Source organism: Conger conger, chromosome 19 (genome assembly GCF_963514075.1).
Source record: "Conger conger chromosome 19, fConCon1.1, whole genome shotgun sequence".
NCBI lineage: Eukaryota > Metazoa > Chordata > Actinopteri > Anguilliformes > Congridae > Conger > Conger conger.
The window spans coordinates 7458504-7476707 of NC_083778.1; the positions used below are offsets into that span (position 1 = coordinate 7458504).

The following is an 18204-nucleotide window of genomic DNA, read 5'->3' on the forward strand; positions in this document are numbered from 1 at the left end:
GCGATAACACACTCCATATGTCCCCACAGTGCGATAACACACTCCATATGTCCCCACAGTGCGATAACACACTCCATATGTCCCCACAGTGCGATAACACACTCCATATGTCCCCACAGTGCGATAACACACTCCATATGAGTCCCCACAGTGCGATAACACACTCCATATGTACCCACAGTGCGATAACACACTCCATATGAGTCCCCACAGTGCGATAACACACTCCATATGTCCCCACAGTGCGATAACACACTCCATATGTCCCCACAGTGCGATAACACACTCCATATGTCCCCACAGTGCGATAACACACTCCATATGTCCCCACAGTGCGATAACACACTCCATATGTCCCCACAGTGCGATAACACACTCCATATGTCCCCACAGTGCGATAACACACTCCATATGTCCCCACAGTGCGATAACACACTCCATATGTCCCCACAGTGCGATAACACACTCCATATGTCCCCACAGTGCGATAACACACTCCATATGAGTCCCCACAGTGCGATAACACACTCCATATGTCCCCACAGTGCGATAACACACTCCATATGTCCCCACAGTGCGATAACACACTCTAAGAACCACAACAATCAAAACATTTTCACACCACCCGTCGCATTCACGCGGCCGAACCAAAGTCACACGAGGAGCTCGAGAGAAGGCAGAAACAAACACGGGACGCAAAAACGCTCAAACAAAGCCGCTCTTTCAGAACAAACACCAGCATGCGAGGCCAGGTAGGCGCGGTTCTCCGCGCTGGGGAACGAGGGCGAGGCGCACTTACCGGAGAGCTGTGGAAACTCATGGTGATCCGGGCTGGTGTTCTCCGCCAGGTCCCGTAAGAAATGCTTGTACCTAGGGAAAGAAAAAGAGTGGGACATTTTCAGCGTGTGTATGTAACTGTTCCTGCTGTTTTTACCCTTTTAACCTTGTCAAGTGACCTTGGGCTCTGGAGGAAAATAGAGCAGCACATTTTCAGCGTGTGTATGTAACTGTTCTTGCTGTTTTTACCCTTTTAACCTTGTCAAGTGACCTTGGGCTCTGGAGGAAAAGAGAGTGGCAGATTTCCAGCGTCCGTAACCATGACGCCGGTGGAGCAAACAGCTGGATTACGGAACAGCTGGATAACGGAACAGCTGGATAACGGCAGCACTGAGGAAGCGGACCGGCCGTTCGGGCGGAGGAGAAGGGGCGTGTCCGCCATCTTCTCCCCTGTCCACCTCTCAGCGAGACCGAGTCCCCCGTCAACGTGAATCAGCAGCCTGTAGTGGCTGAGGTGCATGACTGGGACCCGGAAAGGTTGGTGGTCCAAGCCCTGGTGCTGCCACCATAAGATCCGCGCAGCTGTTGGGCCCTTGAGCAAGTAACGTAACCAGGCCCCAGAAGAGGCCATATTGTTATTATCACAAACCGGCTTCGGAGAAACACTCGTGGAGGGCCGCCTGGAACGCTTGGCCCAGAGGAGGGGAACAACGGCGGTAACAGCGATCCCGCCATTCCCTGAACCGTGCTACACCCCCGCCCCCCCCCCAATTCCTAAACAACACACCCGCAATAAACCGAGCCCCAGCACATGAATACAGCATACAGCACAGCTAATGAAGAGCTGTCCACAGACCACCACTTGACCCAGCCACACCGTACTGTACCCAGCCACGCCGTACTGTACCCAGCCACACCGTACTGTACCCAGCCACACACCACTGCACCCAGCCACACCGTACTGTACCCAGCCACACACCACTGTACCCAGCCACGCCGTACTGTACCCAGCCACACCGTACTGTACCCAGCCACACCGTACTGTACCCAGCCACACACCACTGTACCCAGCCACGCCGTACTGTACCCAGCCACACCGTACTGTACCCAGCCACACCGTACTGTACCCAGCCACACACCACAGTACCCAGCCACACCGTACTGTACCCAGCCACACACCACAGTACCCAGCCACACCGTACTGTACCCAGCCACACACCACTGCACCCAGCCACACCGTACTGTACCCAGCCACACACCACTGCACCCAGCCATGCCGTACTGTACCCAGCCACACACCACTGCACCCAGCCACACCGTACTGTACCCAGCCACACACCACTGCACCCAGCCACGCCGTACTGTACCCAGCCACACCGTACTGTACCCAGCCACACACCACTGCACCCAGCCACACCGTACTGTACCCAGCCACACACCACTGCACCCAGCCACGCCGTACTGTACCCAGCCACACACCACTGCACCCAGCCACGCCGTACTGTACCCAGCCACGGGGCACTGTACCCAGCCACACGGGGAGGTTCATCCACCGGATATCTCCCTCCAAGGACCCGCACACCTCTGGGACCAGAAGAAGAAAAAACACATTAAAACTGCCTTTCGGATATACGTGCTGGCGATGGTGTCTTTAAGCATATATTAACATTAATATTAATTAGCAAATATGCTTGGTTTTAAAACCACGCAAACATCGCGGCGGAATACATTAGGCGGAACGCAGCCGCCTCCCGGACGTGTGAAATTTATAAAACGCGGCGGCACAACGCGGCCACAAACAAAGTTAATACGCTTTATTAAATATTTACACACAAAAGCCTCATTACTATTTTAACAGACCTTTACCTACAGGATTATACTGCTTCTTAGTAATAAAAGACAATAAAAAAAAAGAAAAAAAGAAATGTGAAAAATAAATAAATAAATAAATAAATAAGGGGGGAAAAAAAGTTTACATACAACCATCCTTAATTCCCAGAGGGAAAAAAGTTTAGCGAAAGACGGTGTTTGAGTATTCCGGCTGCTGAGAAATCCAGCCCGGCGTGTCATCAGTAAAAGGATTTTGGGGAGGGGAGGGGGGGAGGCGGGGGGGGGGGTACCCCTACCTTCCAGTTCTCCAGCCGGAGACTGATATAAATACATGTGACAGCTGTGGATGTCACCCGTCACTCCCGAAAGGACTGGGATTGATAGTATCCAGTAGAAAGACTTTCCTCCCGCTGCTTGGCGCCTTTTAACTGTGCTACTGACAAGTCTTTGTGGGCGAGACTACAAGACAGGGAGGAACAGCCGGCGCATGAGAATCATCCCGCGATTTACCTGCTCCCCCCCTCCCCCCCCCTCCTGGAGCGCGTCGCCGTGCCGACTCCCGCCTTTTTTGTTTGGAGCGGGAAAAACACACAATGCGAGCTGAAGTGCGCATTACAGGCCGCCAGGCTGCGCAGAGCGTGCGTCTCCCCCCCGTCTGCCCGCCGTAACATCACGCCCGTTCACACCGACGCCACGAGGAAGAGGGAAAACGCTCTCTATTCAGCGTTTTCTCCGATGAAGAAGGTCTGTCTGCGTTTCCGCGCTCTCGGGCGTCGGGGCCAGTAATGGAGGAGAGGCGGTGGGATTCACAGCTCTCTCCAGACCCGGAGTATAGATCCACAGAGGGACACGCCGACCTCGGCAGCATTGACAATCCGCATCGATTTCCACAGTCTGTGTCTCCCTCTCTCCCTGTTTACCCGTCTGCCACAAAGAGCAGCTTCAAACTAAAGCACTCGCACAACTTTACCCAGGGCTGCTCTCAAACTACACCACTCACAACTTTACCCAGAGCCACTCTCAAACTACACCACTCACAACTTTACCCAAAGAGCCACTTTCAAACTAAACCACTCACAACTTTAACCAAAGAGCCACTCTCAAACTACACCACTCACAACTTTACCCAAAGAGCCACTCTCAAACTACACCACTCACAACTTTAACCAAAGAGCCACTCTCAAACTACACCACTCACAACTTTACCCAAAGAGCCACTCTCAAACTACACCACTCACAACTTTACCCAAAGAGCCACTCTCAAACTACACCACTCACAACTTTACCCAAAGAGCCACTCTCAAACTACACCACTCACAACTTTAACCAAAGAGCCACTTTCAAACTAAACCACTCACAACTTTAACCAAAGAGCCACTTTCAAACTAAACCACTCACAACTTTAACCAAAGAGCCACTTTCAAACTAAACCACTCACAACTTTAACCAAAGAGCCACTTTCAAACTAAACCACTCACAACTTTAACCAAAGAGCCACTTTCAAACTAAACCACTCACAACTTTAACCAAAGAGCCACTTTCAAACTAAACCACTCACAACTTTAACCAAAGAGCCACTTTCAAACTAAACCACTCACAACTTTAACCAAAGAGCCACTTTCAAACTAAACCACTCACACAACTTTACCCAAAGGATCACTCTCACTCTAAACCACTCACAACTTTACCCAAAGGATCACTCTCACTCTAAACCACTCACAACTTTCAATTAAACTGAATATGTAATATGTATGACGTGGGAAATGTGTGTGAGTGTGTGCGTGCGTGTGTGTGTGTGTGTGTGGGGCTGAGGAAGTGGAAATTAAATTAAATTAAATCAGCAGCTCATCCAAACCACGCTGACTGCAAGCAGAGCAATCACATTACTCATCAGAAATAAAACTAGCAGAAAAAAACAAGCCCCCTTCAATTACCACGCACTCGAAAGGAAAATAATTCCGGCTTGTTTTTTTTTTTTTAACTTTTATAACGGCACAGTTATAACGGCATACATTCGAACCTTATCAGCCCTCGACGCCCTCATATCCGAGAGGAGCGTTTCGGCGTCTCTCTTTAACAAAAAGGGAACACTCCAACGCGCAATAATCAGGCACATTCCGCAGAACGCAAATGGAAGTTGCTCATTTAGAAGTTCCGTCGCGCTCATTACCGCCCACGCAGAGAGACGACGATAAGAAGACAGTAATATAATCCCAATGATATCTACGCCAATTAAGTTATTATAATGAAGGCTGCAGGATTAGAGAGCTCCGTCGTCCCGCTTTTAAAGACGCGGCTCTTTAACAATTCGCCGTTAATTCCTGCGTAATGCGGGGATGAAATGCGCTCCCCCCCCCTTTCTTCCCGCAGACGCGCCGGGTCATTCAGAGCCGACGCACTTGTCAGCCGAAGAGAAAAGAGAGTGCGAGGGAAAAAGAAAGAAGACGAAGAAGAAAAAAAACCCCCCATCCAATTATTTTTCTTAATATGCGCGTATTAAGGATTCAAATTTCTAATTAAGAGACAACATGCGCTGTCAGGCATCTGCATGGGTTAGTGAGCAGCGCGCAGACGGCTGCCTAATTATTCGAGTTTAGCGGCTCCGGAGAATGCCGGCCGCGTGCGTCGGGTCACGTGACTCGGAGAGGCCGCCGTTAGCGGCGAAGGCCGTTTCGCGTCGCGCTAATTAAAATGGCCGCCGTTAGCGCCAAAGAAGGGCCCGACTCACAGGTAAGCGGAGCAGGAACAGATATCGCCCCGTTGGGACGAAGCCTCGCGGTAACGGCTGCTGCTGGGATGGGATGGGCCGGGGCGAAACGGTCGAGCGGTCCCGCCCACAGAAAAAATAAACGCCCCCACTCTGCTCTACAGCGGGGAAATCAATCAGCGATTCGTCCGGTGTGAGCGTCACACTGCGGCAAAACTTTCATCACAAACAAAGAAAATCACAACCCCACTGTTTCTGGCGGCTGCAGTGGTACAGAGCACTGGAAGCGGTGTGTTTGTCGAGGATCTCAGCTCTGGGGGCGCCAGCTCTCCTGCAGCACAGTGGGGACCCTGTCAGCCCACAGAGGAGACTCGGCGTTTAAACACCATCGCTGGAACGAGAGGGCACACTGATGTGTCCCCTTAAAATCCCCGTTTTCACTTTCAGGAGCTAGTAGTGAGTGTGTGAGTGTGTTTGTGTGTCTGTGTGTGGGGGGGGGGGGGGGGGGGGAGTAGACTAATGAGAAAGCTGAGATGAAGAATTCCCAATCCTGTCAGATAACGTCTGTCTTCAGATGTGTGGCACGACCGTATGTTTATCTGGGGCCAGACACACACACTGTCACACACACACACACACACACACTCGGTTTTCTCCACGATGGGCCTGTACTTCCCTGGCAGGCCTGGGCCCCCGGTGGCACCTGTAGCCCGCAGCGAGAGTCCGTCAGACAGGCAGCCCTCCTGAGCTGCTGGGCTGGTGAGCACAGATGGTGCCGCAGCCTGGGCGGGCGAGGCCTCTCCCTCTCTCTCTCTCCCCCCCCCCACTCTCTCCCTCCCTCTCTCCCCCACTCTCTCCCTCCCTCTCGCTCTCTCCCTCCGCCAAGCTTCATTACGAGGACGGGTGTCAGCGGCAATGGCCTTCGGGAAGGGGATTTAGCACAGCCGACAGGCGCTACGCTGCTCTTTAGACACCAACAGCCTTACCAGTGACTCAGTGACTCACTCAGTGACTCACTCAGTGACTCACTCACTCACTCACTCACTCACTCACTCACTCACTCACTCACTCACTCACTCACTCACTCACTCACTCACTCACTCACACATAAAGATACACACAGACTTTGGGGGACACAACAATCACAACACAGTGCACAGTCGCTAGGGCCGGGGGGCGTGACTCAGTGAAAATGACCTCCCCCACACAAATGTAGATGCGCAATTCACTTCTCTCAGATCCGGCGGGATGTTAAAATTTTGACGAGCATCAAAACAGCATTTGAAACATATATCTGACCCTGGCCTGGTGTAACACTCTCCAAATCCATTTGCAAGATGGGGAGGTGACCAAGAGTGACCTACGCAGATTTTAAATGTATTCATGCGTTAACTGCAGAGGGACGACGGCAGCCTCCCCGGTCCGTTAAACACGCGTGTGGCTAAACACGCGTGTGGCGGAGACGGCGTCTGGCGGGGCTCTGAGTAAACGCACGGCGTGATGAACGCAGGCACTCGACCGCAATGGAGGCGCAAACCAGGAAGATAAAAACACAAACTAGCCTAGCTGGGCGAGGCCCAGTCCCACAGGAAGCACCTCTACTGCACTCCTGAGCCAAAGACAAGCCGCCCTAAACTACCACTGCCCGCCACGTTACTGGATACCCACCCATCTAAATCTGCCCCGACCAACTGAACTACAACCCATCTGAATTTGCCCCAACCTACTCAACTGCCTCCATTGGAATATGGGTCTCACTCTCTCACACACACACACACACACACACACATACACATACACACATACACACTCTCTCTCTCTTACACACACGATTCCTCCCATTCCTTCATTTATCAATTCATTATTTTTTAATAAAATATAATTAACACTCATGACTTAAGGTGTAAAATGTAAAGTTTCCCGGTGAGAAGCCGGCACTGCGGTGTGAATGGTGTGTGTTATTACCCATTACACCCGAGTAATAATTCTCCAGGAGCCTGTGAACTTCAGCACACACCGTCCGGTTAAACAAACACACACACACACACCCTACGGTCAGACACACACACACACACACACACACACACACACACAGGCAGACATTTACTCTCACACTCTCTCTCTCTCTCTCTCTCTCTCTCTCTCACACACACACACACCCTACGGTCAGACAGACACACAGACACACATTCACTCTCAGACACACACACACTCACACGTACACAGACACACATTCACTCTCAGACACACACACACACACTCACACGGACACAGACACACACAGCCGACAGCGGCCGTCACACAGCGAACAGCGGCCGTTAAAGCCAGCCAGGTCCATCACTGTCATCAGAAGGCAGCGCGGGGTTGGCAGCCATTTCCCCGCTGTATCAGTGAGTGCCATCTCCTCATCGCTCTAATGATCTCCCTCCTCCCGTAGAGCCCTGGGTATCGATACTCTGTGTGCGCGCGCTATCCATCATCCCAGCCGCCGTGAATGACAAGCGCGGGGGGCTGTGGCACTGATTAGCTGCACGCCGCCACAGGGGCACCGGGGGACATATTACGAGGGCGGCCATTTTGGCTCCCAGACCGGTGCTTCTTCCAGGTCAAAGGTCACCAAACAGACTAATAATAATAATAATAATAATAACAGCCAACACTAATAAATTGTGAATAAGAAGACATTATTATAAATAATACAATAATAATAAAACAATAAAAGTAACAAAAATAGTGACAATCACAATGATATGAATGTTTTGGCTGGGAGCAGCATGTGTGGGCTTTCGTGCTCCGTTCTCCAGTAAGTGAGGGAGTGAAATAGAAGATAATTAAGACATTCTGGGCCAGCCTGTTAAAACAGTGGCACATTACCACTCCTGTTCATTAACAAGCATGTTTTGGTCCTCTTAGCTTCATGCAGCATTAATTCATGACAGGGTTCAGGACCGCATTAAATTACAGGCAACAAATGGGGCTGTTTCACAGAGGATATTTTGACAGGTGTGGGGTGTGTTGAGCACAGTGTGCTGGCTTCTGGCAGTAATTCAGTCTCTCTGTAGCACAGGTCACAATTAACACCCTCCCCACCCACCCCCACCTCCAAGAAATCGGTGACGAATACACAAGAACATTTTTAATTAAAATCTCCAAAGGCAGAGATATAGACTGATCCGAGTTTTAGCTTTTAGAATCACTACAACTGCGGCATTTTTATCATTTTGTAACAGAGAAAAAACCACAAGAATTTCAGCGAAACATTACCTGACGAGCCTCACAATCACAGGTAATAACTGTCACAGCTTCTGCAAGGACGGAGCTGCTTGTGAATCACAGCTACTGATCCACAGAGACAGCCGGTCAGAGGACACAGCCACTGATCCACAGGGACAGCCGGTCAGAGGACACAGCCACTGATCCACAGGGACAGCCGGTCAGAGGACACAGAGCATAGGACACAAATGCAGAGTAGGACACAGATACAGGGCGTAGGACACAGACACAGTGACGCAGAGACACAGTGACACAAGGCGCAGGACACAGATGTAGTGTGTAGGATAAAGTGACGCAGAGACAGATGGCGTAGGACACAGCGACGCAGGGCAGAGGACAGTGACGCAGGACACAGACACAGTGTGTAGGACACAGCGACACAGGGCGTAGGACACAGCGACGCAGGGCAGAGGACAGTGACGCAGGACACAGACACAGTGTGTAGGACACAGCGACACAGGGCGTAGGACACAGCGACGCAGGGCATAGGACAGTGACGCAGGACACAGACACAGTGTGTAGGACACAGCGACACAGGGCGTAGGACACAGCGACGCAGGGCAGAGGACAGTGACGCAGGGCACAGACACAGTGTGTAGGACACAGCGACACAGGGCGTAGGACACAGCGACGCAGGGCAGAGGACAGTGACGCAGGACACAGACACAGTGTGTAGGACACAGCGACACAGGGCGTAGGACAGTGACGCAGGACACAGACACAGTGTGTAGGACACAGCGACACAGGGCGTAGGACACAGCGACGCAGGGCAGAGGACAGTGACGCAGGACACAGACACAGTGTGTAGGACACAGCGACGCAGGGCGTAGGACACAGCGACGCAGGGCGTAGGACACAGCGACGCAGGGCTTACTGCTGAACGCGCTGCAGCGGCAGCTGAAGCAGCTCCTCCAGTGTGGAAGAGCGGAACTCCGGCCGAGACTCCTGCAGCTTCTTAAAGCGTCGGAAGGCCTTGTTCTTCTTCACCTGCACCTGGAAGGAGCCCGCAGGTAAAACACAGAGGGAACGGGAGACACAGCAAAGGAAAGAGATACCATCTTCTCAAAACCATTTCCATTTTCATTTTGCCGGTAGATTAATGCAGTGTTTCTGTTCTGTATGTGAGGGAGACAACCCATTGCACAGTGGGTACAATATGTGAGGATGAATACAAGTGTCAACAATTATTTCACATTTTATACATAACTGGACTTTCCGGACGTTAATCAGCGACTTCTTCGGTGGACTATACACAAAAACAACCTCTCCCTGAAAAGCAGGAAGCACTGAAACAGAACTAAATTTAAAATAATATTTTCAGTCGCTTCAGTGAAGTATGTTACTCCACATACATCAATGTAGGCCAACATGAAGCTATACAAGAACAATAAATAAACAGATTGCTGGAATAAATCATTATAAACAGCCTTCACAACCAACATTTCAAAGATCTGAACGAACACGGTGTGTTTGTAGTGTCGGAGTGTGTATGTGTGTATGTGTTGTGTCTTTCCACTGGAACAGTCTGCCAAAAGTTCATGTTGGAGACGCATATAAAAACTTATTTCAGAGAACATATAAAACCTCATCTCCCCAGCGATCATTTTCCAGGACACACCGCCCACAAAATCCCCCCTTCCACTCAGGTAAACAAGACGTTTATTCCTGATTTAAGCACCTGAATACGTAAGTTACACACCACAGACAGACGTTGCTGTCCATTTTCGAAACGCGGGAACAACTAGCCCCCTCGGTTTTCCGGAAAGTTTCCTTCAGGGAGAACGGGAATATGCGGCAACCTCCGAGAACTCCGCGGTGACTGGGTGGGCCGTTAACGGTGGGAAACTTCGTGGCGCCCGGCGTTACGGACGTGAAAGCTGAAGGTTGAAGCGGGCGGCCGGACTGCTCTCCGTCGCACGGCCGCGATTATGCAGACCCATGTTCCCACAATCACATTTATGTAGACCCACTGCCGGAATCGATGGCGCTCGCGCTGCGCGCCCCGAATCGATGGGATCGGTCAATCGGCCGTGGACACATCCTTCTTCTTAATTAAGACAGTGATATCTCAGCAGCTCAGGGGCCCGCGCGGATAAATACGCCGCAGAGGTCAGGAAAGGTCACAGAGGTGACCCCCCCCCCCCCCCCGCCCCCGCCCCCGCCCCCCCCACCCTCGCGCCGACCCCCAGCCCCAACTTTGAGAAAGGGCGAACGATCGGGCTAACCGCTAACGCGCTAACGGCGATCAGGCGAACCGTTCTTGTTCGGAGGGCAAAGGCGCGGGCTGCCTGGCGGCCCGAGTGTTAATTAGGCGGGACACACACACACACACGTGCGTGCACACACACACACACACTGCAGGTGGGGGTAGGGCTGGAGAACAAACAGTAACGGTCCGCGTTTAGCGGCTGCGATCGCTCGGCTGAAGGCGTGCCCTGCTCCTCACGGCCCACATGGCCGAGGAGAAGCGCAAGGCGAAATGTTCAGTGCAAGATCAACTCCAGCAGAGATCGTACGGTCCCTGTTGGACTCGTTTGTACTCTGTTAGTTGAGTTAACACTGGACATTGTTCTGTGCAGCTGCTTTTTCGGACAGTAGGACAGGCTACAGGCTGTAGCCTAGCAGCCACGGGTGGGGTCCGCCCTCCAGACCCAGAGCCACTGCTCGACGCCACGAGACACGAGGTGTCATGAGGAGGGGTAACGATGTCAACCACACGCCTTTGGGATGTCAGTGTGAATGCTAATGCTAACGCTAATGCTTTGTGCTAATGCTAAAGCTCTGTGCTAATGCTAACGCTAATGCTAAAGCTCTGTGCTAATGCCTTGTGCTAATGCTAACGCTAAAGCTCTGTGCTAATGCCTTGTGCTAATGCTAACGCTAAAGCTCTGTGCTAATGCCTTGTGCTAATGCTAACGCTAAAGCTCTGTGCTAATGCCTTGTGCTAATGCTAACGCTAATGCTAAAGCTCTGTGCTAATGCCTTGTGCTAATTCTAAAGCTCTGTGCTAATGCTAATGCCTTGTACTAATGCTAACGCTAATGCTAAAGCTCTGTGCTAATGCTTTGTGCTTATGCTCCGAGCTAATGTTAACGTCAATGCCAATGGTCTGTGCTAATGCTAACGCTAATGCTTTGTTCGAATGCTAATGTTTTGCGCTAAAGCTAATGCTCTGTGCTAATGTTAACCCGTTTGGGCCCAACCGCAATGTGAAGTGGCTCCATCCAAACCCCCAAGGGGTTTTCGGTTTGGTTGAGAAAATGGACAAAGTTGAAAAAATGAATAGGGTTCAAACAGGAGCGTGGCAGTCATTTCGATCAGTTGAAAAGGTATATCTGGCTTTGAGGCATCCACGGCTGTGACCTCACCCACACACCCGGCGTAAGAATCCGGACCGGAGAAGCGACTTACCTGCAGAACTTTGGAGGCTTTCTCGAAGTTGTCCACGTAGGTGTAGTAGTGGTTCAGGTGAGGACAGAATCTCTCGAACCCCAGGCCCAGCTTCTCATCCTCCAAGTAGGCCAACAGCGCCCTGAGCGATGGAACACGATGAAGACAGTTGAACGACTGGACAAATAAGAACCGGTTTCCCGCCCCAGACCGACACAGAGTTCAGAGTTCAGGACCTCAAAATGGCTGTGACGCATTCCAACCAATCAAAAGGCTCTGCTGTGGACAGTAATTGGTTAAGAAAATTACGTGATTGACTGATTCCGTACACTAGCTCCGCCCGTTTTCACAGCAGAAATTGTTGTGTGAGAGGGCAGTTTCATGGGCAGTCCTGATGATAAACAAAACGGGGGGGGGGTTATGGTGTCGATTAAAGGTGTGTTTTTTTTGGGGGGGGGGGGGGGTTATCCTAAAGGTTGCTGCAGAAAGGGGGGGTGTCGTGAGGTTGGTGTGCGGAGAGCTTAGCAGCCAGACGGCGTTCGCGGAATAAAAATACATAAAAGAACACAGAAGAGGGCTGTCAAAGCACGTTAAGTTAACACACATAAACGGGGACTTTGCACACAACAACCTTATTATCTAAACCTGGAACACTACGCGCACACACACACCTCTTATCCAACGCCCTGATATTCCCAGGGACTTGACGCGGAAAGGGAAGGTGAGCTCAGCAGTGAAGTTGATTTAAATAGATTGTAATGAATCTGTACCCAGGTTCTGCCAGGCCCTAACGAGGCCAAGGGCCAGGGAAAAAGCACATCTTTTTCTAACAGCTGCAGGCCATAAATCACCATAAATATAAAAATATAGCTTACGTTTTTATGCATTTTCTTTTTTTTTCTTAGGGCAATTAAATTCTTCTTTTTTTTTTTCTTCTTCAGCGAGCAGCTTACATTAGTATTCCTTCAACGCGGCGTTAATCCACAATAATTCTTTGTGTTTAAGAAACGTGGAGTGCCCGAGACTCGAACGGCGGGTCCGTGTGTGATTTCCTGCGCGAGGGGCGGGCAAAAACACGGCGAAGATCGTCTGGACCGAGGGGCACGCGTCGCGCCATCGGGACGAGGGGGCCGACGTGACTACGCGTTTTCGATTGCGTGTCCTCCAGCGCACGGTCATTATCTCGACCTTAAACCGGCAGATCCGGACAGTCCCGTGTCCGTTTCTGTTAGTGGACGCAGTCGCGCGAGCGCGGTCTGAAACTATAATTACGAACGTCTACCAAACTTTTTCCGACGGGGAGTCTCAAAGTCTTAGGGAGCGCCACCCATTGCAAGCTCAACAACGTCACGTACTTCAGGATGAGGAAGAGTAACTCAGTCATCAATTCCATCATTTTTATTAGTACAATGCTTTTAACAAAGGGTTTTAGTCATAAAGCAGCTTTAAACTGGCTTCCAAGAGTACGCCGAGGGCAACAGTGGCAAGGAAAAACTCCCTGGCTAACAGGAAGAAACCTTGAGCAGAACCTGACTCAGTAGGGGGAACCCGTCTGCCTCTGGTTCGTTATAAAAACAGCTGTAAATACAAACACAGGAATTGTAGAACATAAATGTCCAATCTGAATGAATGAAGTCCAGTAAAAAAAAGTAACTGCAAGAGACAGTCGGCCATTTTGTAAGGGACCGGCAACCAGTCCATGGACCGGCAACCAGTCCATGGACCGACCGTCGGTTGGGGAGACCACGGTCCAACAACACACAAAACTGACCTAACCTTTAAGTTGCTCAAAAGAAACCAGCATCATCATGTGGATGGTCCGGTCTCTGTAAGAGGAAACCGTGGCTCCAGGGCGAAATGGTTAGATGGTGCAAACTGCTGGCTAATAGCAGGGGAACCGCGGTCAAACCACAGATGTTTCTATGGATGAGCGAGAGCACGCGCCTCAATTAAAATCAAAACCTGATTATTTACACATTAAAGCATGGCCTCGGGTCCTACCCGAAAAACGCAGCCAAGTCTTAGAAATTATCGACATATGCATTCAAACTGTGCTCAAAGCGGTTAATGAGAATAAAAGTTCAAACGTGTCTTTTGGACATGACGAGCGTTAACTATTTTGAAGCGAGGGAAAAAAAAAAAAAAAGTTAATGATGGAAAATGTGTAAAGAGCAAAGCAGCATGTTGATATTAGCCAGTACATGACCCCAACTTCCACCTCAACCAGGAAGAGAAGGGGAATATGCATAAAGGCGGCCTGTAGCGTAGTGGTTAAGGTAAACGACTGTGACATGCAAGGTCAGTGGTTCTAATCCCGGTGTAGCCACAAAAAGATCCGCACAGCCCTTAACCCCGCATTGCTCCAGGGGAGGATTGTCTCCTGCTTAGTCTAATCAACTGTACGTCGCTCTGGATAAGAGCGTCTGCCAAATGCCATTAATGTAATGTAATGCACATAAACATGTGGATACTCAGGGCGCCTTCAAACCGTTCATGTAGCGGCACTCCTGACCAGCAGGGGGCGCTGAATCTGCCACGGGGAGCACGGAAAGGAGCACAGCGGCTGGCGCACCGAACGCGGCAACGCGCCAAGTTTCCGCAGCCAAAGAGCAGAAAAACTTCGACGGATGAAAGACGAAGATATCAAAGCTTCCTTGCTACATTTCCTGCTGCAAAAAAAAAAAGCAGAAGCAGAAGAAGAGAGAAGAGAGAAGAGAGAAGACGGCACGTTCGTCTGCGTCACCAGACGAGAGGGGACAGGAGAGGTCCCAGACCGACTGCTGTCTCTCCGCGCGTCGGAGCTCGAACGTCTCAGCCGGTCCAGGCCAGCAGGGACCAGGCCAGGGCTCAGCAACCCAGGTCCTGGAGAGCCGCAGGGTGTGCTGGCTTTCGTTGTTACTCGGCATTAATCGATCAACGAAAGCCGTTGGTTACACGGTTAACTCGCCTCACCCGGTTTCTCGGGTCTGAATCGGTTGCTTATTCTAAGGTGGAGACGAAAGCCGGCGCACCCCCGCGGCTCTCCAGGACCAGGGTTGCCGACCCCTGGACTAGGCCCGCGACGACGCGGAGCCGAGTCTCTCCCCGCGAAGGCGTCCTTTAACATCGATCCGCTCGTCCGACCGGGCCGGAGCTAGCTTCCGCGGCGGGGACTCGGCCACCTCGAAGGAGCCCCGACCCGCACCCGGCCTCGTCTGCCTGCCATCCAGCTGCTCCCGCGCGATGTACCTTTAAGACGCCCTAATTTTATTCAATATCTCTCCCAGTGACAGGGCTCCTCATCTGACATGCAGCGCGTTATTTGATCTATTTTCAAACCGCATTTATTCTCATTAAGAAACCCCCCAGACGCGTTCCTTTCCGAATATTTATTTTTTTCAAATACTTTTTTTTTTTTTTTTGAAATTGTGCTACTTACTGGATAAAGTGACAGCGCTTTCAAGTTCTTTATTACGGGGGTTTGTTATGGAGCAGCAACCCAATTATCCGTCTGTAAGATGGCCCGGTCCCCCCCCACCCCCCCACCCCACTCCCGTACTCTATAAACAGCAATAATGATGATGTACGGCTCAGGGTGTATCAATATATTCAAATGGCCAGACTTTTTAATTCGGAAATGTTTATTGAGACAGGAATTCATTAAAGCCCTATCCTCACCATCATCACAGGCTGGGGAAAGAAGAGAGGAGTAGAGATAGGGAATGAGATTCAAACGCACGTCTCAGCGCCCCCCACCACAGATGTGTGTGTAAGAAGTTTGTTGCTCTGTGTGTGCGTGCGTGCGTGTGCGTGTGTTTGTGTGTGTGTGTGAGCGTGTGTGCGAGTGTGTGTGGGTGTGAGAGAGAGAAGGTGTGTGTGTGTGTATGTGAGAGATAGTGTGTGTGTCTGTGAGAAAGTGCACGTGTGTGTGTGAGAGTGTGTGTGTCTGTGAGAAAGTGCACGTGTGTGTGTGAGAGTGTGTGTGTGTGTGCGTGCGTGCGTGTGAGTGTGTGTGTGTGTGTGTGTGTGTGAGAGTGTGTGTGTATGTGTGTGCGTGCGTGCGTGCGTGCGTGTGTGAGTGTGTGTGTGTGTGTATGTGTGAGTGTGTGTGTATGTGTGTGAGTATGTGTGTGTGTGTGTGTGAGTGTGTGTGTGTGTGTGGATGTGTGTATGTGTGTGTATGTGTGTGTGTGTGTGTATGTGTGTGTGTGTATGTGTGTGTGTGTGTATGTGTGTGTGTATGTGAGTGTGTGCGAGTGTATGTGAGTGTGTGCGAGTGTGTATGTGTGTGTGTGTGTGTATGCGTGTGTGATAGTCAGTCATTACAGCTGTGGTGTGGACTCCTCCATCCACTCAAGAGCGATCACCAAAAACAACATATCTATAGTCGCAGTTATCGTTCTCAGCGCGCACGGGGGGGAACGAACACGGGTTTCAACCGCTTCCCGGAACCCGCCCAGCCGGGACGCCGAACGATCCCGGGCCTAACCCGAGATCGGACGCGAGGGAAAGAAGAGGGGGGAAAAGAAGACGGGGGAAAGTGCCGATTCCGTTTAAACTGACGTCTCGTCGCCAGCGGGCTTGACCAGGCCGCCATTACGGCTCGTCGGTCTCGGGGAAAAGGGGGCTCTTCGCCGGCCCCGCTCCTCCACGGCTGTCAGAAGCTGTCAGTCTCCCCCGCCTGAGCGCTGACACAGAGCCGGGCGGACAGGGCGGCCGTTCATCGTTTAAACTGTAAATAAGGTATGATTTTTTTTTTCAATCAGGCGGGCCGCCATTTCGCCCTCGTAGGTGTGAAATTGTCCCTTGTGCGTCCGTGACGTGCGTACGCAGCTGCTCCCTCAAAATGGCGCAATTACCGGGAGGAGATAAGGAGAGGGATGGTCCTCCGCCCAGATCCCATTCAAATGACCCCCCCCGATCGTTAATATTGATTCAGCCGCTGAATTTATTAAGCGTTTAAAGGTTGTTGAACTGTGGTTATCTTATTTAAGCTGACAGACATGTGTGTCTAAGAGCACTTTGCAGAGCGCGGCTTTCCCTCAGGTTTAGACACCCAGATGCACACACTCACACACACTCACTCACACACCCAGTGACACACACACACACACCCAGATACACACACACACACCCAGTGACACACACAGACACACACACACACCCAGTGACACACACACACAGACACACACACACACCCAGTGACACACACAGACACACACACACAGATTCAGACAAATAGACGCACACACACACCCAGAGACAGACACACAAACACCAACAGAGATACAGACAAATACAGACACACACACCAAGAGATACAGACAAACACAGACACACAGAGATTCAGACAAATACACAGACACACACAGACACACACACACACATACACACACAGACACACACAGACACACACAGACACACACAGAAACACACGCAGAAACACACACACAGACACAGACACACACAGAAACACACAGGTTTTGGGGTTCAGGGTTGGTCAGGACCCACCGAGTCTCCCACCAGCACAGCTATCTGCTGTGTAACAGACACTGCGGACAGCTGAGAGACTGTACCACTGTCGGCGGCCCTCAGATAAACCCAATAAAGCCAAACGAGGGCACTCTAACAGGAGCGACACTTCCCCCCCAACACTGCGGTTCAACCCAAACGGCCACAGGCCTCTCCATGCCCCTGACCTCATCGATCCCGGCCTATCTGACTCCACTCCCCGCAGATAACACCTGCCCGGGCCTCCTCAGAGTTTATCATCACTTCATTAATATGTAAGCCCCCAATTAATGCCCAACCCCCCCCCCCCCCCGCCCTCTGCAGAGAATAAACAGTGTGTGAATTATTTAAAGGGTACTTACTGGTTCACCAAATGGATGGACGTAATCGAGCTGAAGATGCTTTCCATTATGTCCTGCTGCAGGGTCCCTTTGGCTTTCAGGATCTTCACAAAGTACTGCAGGAACGCGAGGAAGAGGGGAGTCAGAGGGGGGAAGAGAGGAGGAAGAGAGGAGTCAGAGAGGAGGAAGAGAAGAGTCAGAGGGGAAGAGGAAAAAGAGGGAGAGATGAAAAACAGAAAAAAGGAAAAATATAGGAAGCGCAGTGGAACAGGGAGCAGGTTCAGTGGAACAGGGAGCAGGTTCAGTGGAACAGGGAGGAGGTGCAGTGGAACAGGGAGGAGGTGCAGTGGAACAGGGAGGAGGTGCAGTGGAACAGGGAGGTGCAGTGGAACAGGA

At 51.2% G+C, this 18204-nt stretch overlaps 1 protein-coding gene across 4 annotated transcripts in view; it reads right to left on the reverse strand.

Annotated features, from left to right (window-relative positions):
• The window catches only part of arhgef39 (Rho guanine nucleotide exchange factor (GEF) 39), a 45508-nt gene that overhangs the window by 20524 nt on the left and 6780 nt on the right, over window positions 1–18204 (reverse strand). For all 4 annotated transcript variants that reach the window (XM_061229776.1, XM_061229775.1, XM_061229773.1 and 1 more), the window contains exons 3-6: window positions 17830–17924; window positions 11999–12119; window positions 9462–9580; window positions 800–870 (exon numbers count right to left, since the gene is read on the reverse strand). In XM_061229776.1, coding sequence (XP_061085760.1) covers window positions 800–870; window positions 9462–9580; window positions 11999–12119; window positions 17830–17924 — 406 coding nt within the window. The remainder of the gene's footprint in view (window positions 1–799; window positions 871–9461; window positions 9581–11998; window positions 12120–17829; window positions 17925–18204) is intronic.